Source organism: Humulus lupulus, chromosome 2, assembly GCF_963169125.1.
Source record: "Humulus lupulus chromosome 2, drHumLupu1.1, whole genome shotgun sequence".
Taxonomy (NCBI): domain Eukaryota; kingdom Viridiplantae; phylum Streptophyta; class Magnoliopsida; order Rosales; family Cannabaceae; genus Humulus; species Humulus lupulus.
This window is the reverse complement of record NC_084794.1, coordinates 27,331,138-27,335,296: the sequence shown is the minus strand read 5'-3', so window position 1 is coordinate 27,335,296 and position 4,159 is coordinate 27,331,138. Positions and strand designations below refer to the sequence as shown.

The 4,159-nt window shown below is 31.2% G+C and overlaps 1 protein-coding gene across 1 annotated transcript; it reads left to right on the top strand.

Moving 5' to 3' along the window:
- Positions 1-2,563: 2,563 nt before the first annotated feature.
- On the top strand, positions 2,564-3,364 carry LOC133815923 (dirigent protein 1-like). The gene has a single exon (XM_062248682.1). It carries the CDS (start codon positions 2,635-2,637, stop codon positions 3,205-3,207), a length of 573 nt encoding a protein of 190 aa, XP_062104666.1. The 5' UTR covers positions 2,564-2,634; the 3' UTR covers positions 3,208-3,364.
- The last annotated feature ends 795 nt before the right edge of the window (positions 3,365-4,159 follow it).

Here is a 4,159-nt window from a genome sequence, read left to right as displayed (position 1 = left end):
ATTATCAATTTCTATATTCATGTAATTTATATTAAAAAATGTTATTCAATAACAAAATCAAATTAAATTATTTAATTAGATAATATTATATCAAACTTTTATTATTTAATTAATTAAATTAATAAAAAATAAATTATTATTTATTCATAATTTTTTAAAATTTTATTAAATATAATTATGAATTTTTATATTCATGTAATTTATATTAAACAATGTTATTCAATAAACAAATTAAATTAAATTAAAAAAAAAAAGTCTTCCTTGTTAGTAAAATCAACATTAGCTGGTTACTTGATTTTTTTAAATATATATATTTATATATATATATATATATATATATATATATATATATAAAGTGATCAATTATACATGATAAACAATAAAGAAAAAATGCATAATATTGAAAGAGACATTATATCAAACACGTTGAAAGCAATTACACCAGGAAATAGGAAAATGGTTTCTTTTTCTTTCACTTTTGCTGTTTAGCAACTTGTAAATTACAGTAAAGTGAATTGTAGGTTCAGAGGAAAAATGGAGTTCAGAAGAGAACAAATTAAAATACACACCTATCTAGACAATCTCAAATAAAAAACCAAACATAAAATACCACAATAAAAACTTAATCCCCATAATCTATATCTTATACGCACATAACACAAATATTTACAAACATAAAGAAATTACCTTTGGCCGGACAGAAATGAAGCAAGCACTCCCTGCAAAATATATATATATTAGTAATCTTTAAGCAAATCGATCCTAGATATCAAAAAAAAATACAGACTTGTCTAACCCGTTGTTGCCGAGGGGACCCGAGGGACCGTTCCTTGCGTTTGAGAGATAGAAGAGCACCCCATTCGTTCCACCTGAGAGAGAGAAGAGGAGAGGAGAAACGAGGGAGGTAGAAGAGAAGAGAATGGAAACTTAGAGAAAGGAAATGGGCTGTGAAAATTTTAAACCGTAAGGGTATCAGCGGCGGGACCCGCTGCTATTATTATAGTCTGCCGCTAATAATACTATTACCAACAGGGACTCCGCCGCCAAATAAAGAGATTACCCGCCGCTAATACCATCAGCAGTGGGGTAGTTCGCCGCTAATAAATGTTAAAAAATAAAACCCCTTTGTTTCCCGGGCATTTCATTACTGTATTAACGGCGGACTAGGACATCCGCCGCTAATACATAATAATATATATTTTAAAGAAATCAATACTTTATTAGCCGCTAATATCTACGCCGCAAATAGCATTTATTGTTGTAGTGAAGATAAAAAAAAATAAACAACAACAAAAAATACCAATTTTAAAAAAATAAAATAACCCAATCTCTATACTAATGTAACACTCAAATTAATCATTCCAAACTAAAAAAATTAATACTTAAATTAATTATCACAAACTAAAAAATTAACACTCAAATATTATATTTTCATTTATACAGCACATTTTCATTCATATTAATTAAACTCAAATCTGATTTTTAATTTAATTATTTAAATAACAAATATATTTATATATATATACCTATAACACAATAACAACAATGGTGAAAAAAAATCAAAATTTTACCAATAGGAGCATAATCAATCTTGGAATGTGTTCATAGACACCAAATCAACCAAAAATATTTCATAAAAACAAAAAAGTACACATAAATCTCGGATTCAAAATAACACAATAACAAAAAAAAAATCAAAGAAAAACACAAACATACCTTCAAATCTTGGAATGAAACTCAAAATCTAACTATAGGAGAGCCGAAATTGGGGACAAAATGAGTTTTATAGTTAGAGAGTGGGTTTTTTTTTAGAAAGAAGTCGGAGGAAATGGGGTTTCGCTAGAGAGAGAAGCAGTTTATTTCGCATCTAGAGGAAGAAGAAGGCTTTCAGTTTTTTTAATTATGTCGACGACTTCTAGAGGGTTCTCGGTATACCAACTAAAATGAAAAAATACCGCATAATCTTAGCTCGGTTCTGAACTGTTTCTACCGAGAACATGTTCTTGCTATAGGGTTATCGGTAAAAACAACATTTTTTGTAGTGTTTAACCTGTTTATTTATTTTATTTTTTCAGATAGTAAGTTCGTAATTTTCCTGATGTAATTAATTTGACATCCTCCAGTTAGATCCAAGTTAAGACTATTTATATACGTCTCAGTATGTGTCTAATTAAAACCTCTCACTAGCTAGTCTTTCACAAAAGAAAAAAAGAAAGAAAAGAAAAGAAAAAGAAACCTCTCACTAGTGTCAGATAATTGAAATTATGAAATAAAATAAGAGAGAAATAAGTTGTTCTTTTTTCCTTGCATATATATATATAGTTCTGTTCATCATGTTGCATAGTACAATTATAAAGGTATATTGTATATGTATGCGTATGCTGTTTTGATTTACATAATTTTTTTATATAAATGTCAAAATATAGAGTACAATCACTAATAAATAAATGAGTGGCAGTACATGCCCAAGAAAATGACCTCTCTTCTCATGCAATAAGTAAATATTATAAATTGATAGTACATGAATACATGAACACTCACAAAACCACAATATACCAAAGTCCTTCACACTGGAGTGACCATCGATCACTGCCTCTCTTCATATTTTCTCATTCAACAGCCACCACCTAAAAGATGGTACTTATTTCCAAACTTTCATTAACACTGCTTCTAGCTCTGGCAATAACAATACCACCACTATCCCAATCAAAGGAGCTTAAAGAAACCTACATGTCCTTCTACGTCAATGACTATTCCGCCGGTCCAAACTCAACAGTCGCCGCCATCGCCGGCATCCCCGGAAAGCAGTGGACGGTCACACAGTTTGGGACCATCTACATCACCGACGACCCTATCATGGACAACCCTGACCCCAACTCCGCCCCAATAGGGCGGAGCCTAGGAACATACGTGACCTCAGCATTAGATGGACTTATTTTGCACGTGTCTATATCTGTGGTGTTCACGGCCAAGGAGTACATGGGCAGTACCCTAGAACTTCAAGGGGCTTATAAGCATTTTGAGCGTAGATCAGAGATTTCGGTGGTTTCCGGGACCGGTCAATTCCGGTTCGCCAGAGGGTACGCTACGTTTGAGACTTATTCATGGGACCCTAATACAGCTCACGCCATTTTTCTGTGGAATTTTACTGTGTTACATTATCATAGTAGTAATACTAATAATATGTGTGGAGATCATTGGGTCTAGGTTTTATGTGTTATGAGTTTGGGCCAACTTAATTGCGTCACACGATGTGGATTTCTGTTTGTTAACTGTTTTTTCCCTCTTTTTTATTGGCGTTAGATGGTGTGTGTACATCGTTGTACTTTTGTATTATATTTTGTTTCAAATGGTCTTTTTCGAAGCCTTATCGTTGAATTGTTTGTTGCCCATGAGGCCATGATTGCCAATTAAATAATACATAAGTCTTTATTTGGACTCCAGTTCCATTTAATATATACATGTTAGGAAATTAATATCTCTATTGTATGAGAAGTTGTAATACATGCTGTCATTTTACTAGAGGACCAATAAAATAATTTACTTTTGGCTGCCATATGGACTTTATAAATATGCAAATTAGATTAACTAAAGATCATACGGCTTAGTTAACTTATAAATTATAATGATATGTACTAGTTATTATTATCTCCAAGGCTAATCATTCACCGATGTTCATCTCCCCTCTCCATATCAATAGGGGAGAACTAATTGAGCAAAATGATTGGCCTTTAATAAAAGACCTCAATCCCATCTTCAGATCCGCTTCAAGATTATTGTTCGAAAAAAGCCATCTTCTTGAGAGGTAAGTTAGATATGTGATAATATCAACCTACTTAGAAGAATCTTATTAGTCTTAGTTACTATGCACTCCATTTTATTTTATGTAATCTTATATCCGGAATTATAAACTAGTACATTGGGGTTACGTTATTCTTTTTGTTTAATTGGTTTTCACTTTTCCCTTTTCTTCTTTCCTAATTACATTCGATTTTTTTTTTTACTTTTTCTCTGTCGTCCAATTTTCTAAATCAACCATCCCAAAATTTGTCATTTATTTTTTAGTGAAAATATTAAAATTTATTTAATTTATATGAAAGTTTAAAATAAAGGTAAATATATTTTAATCTAATTTTGTTACCAAACATGAAAAGAAAGA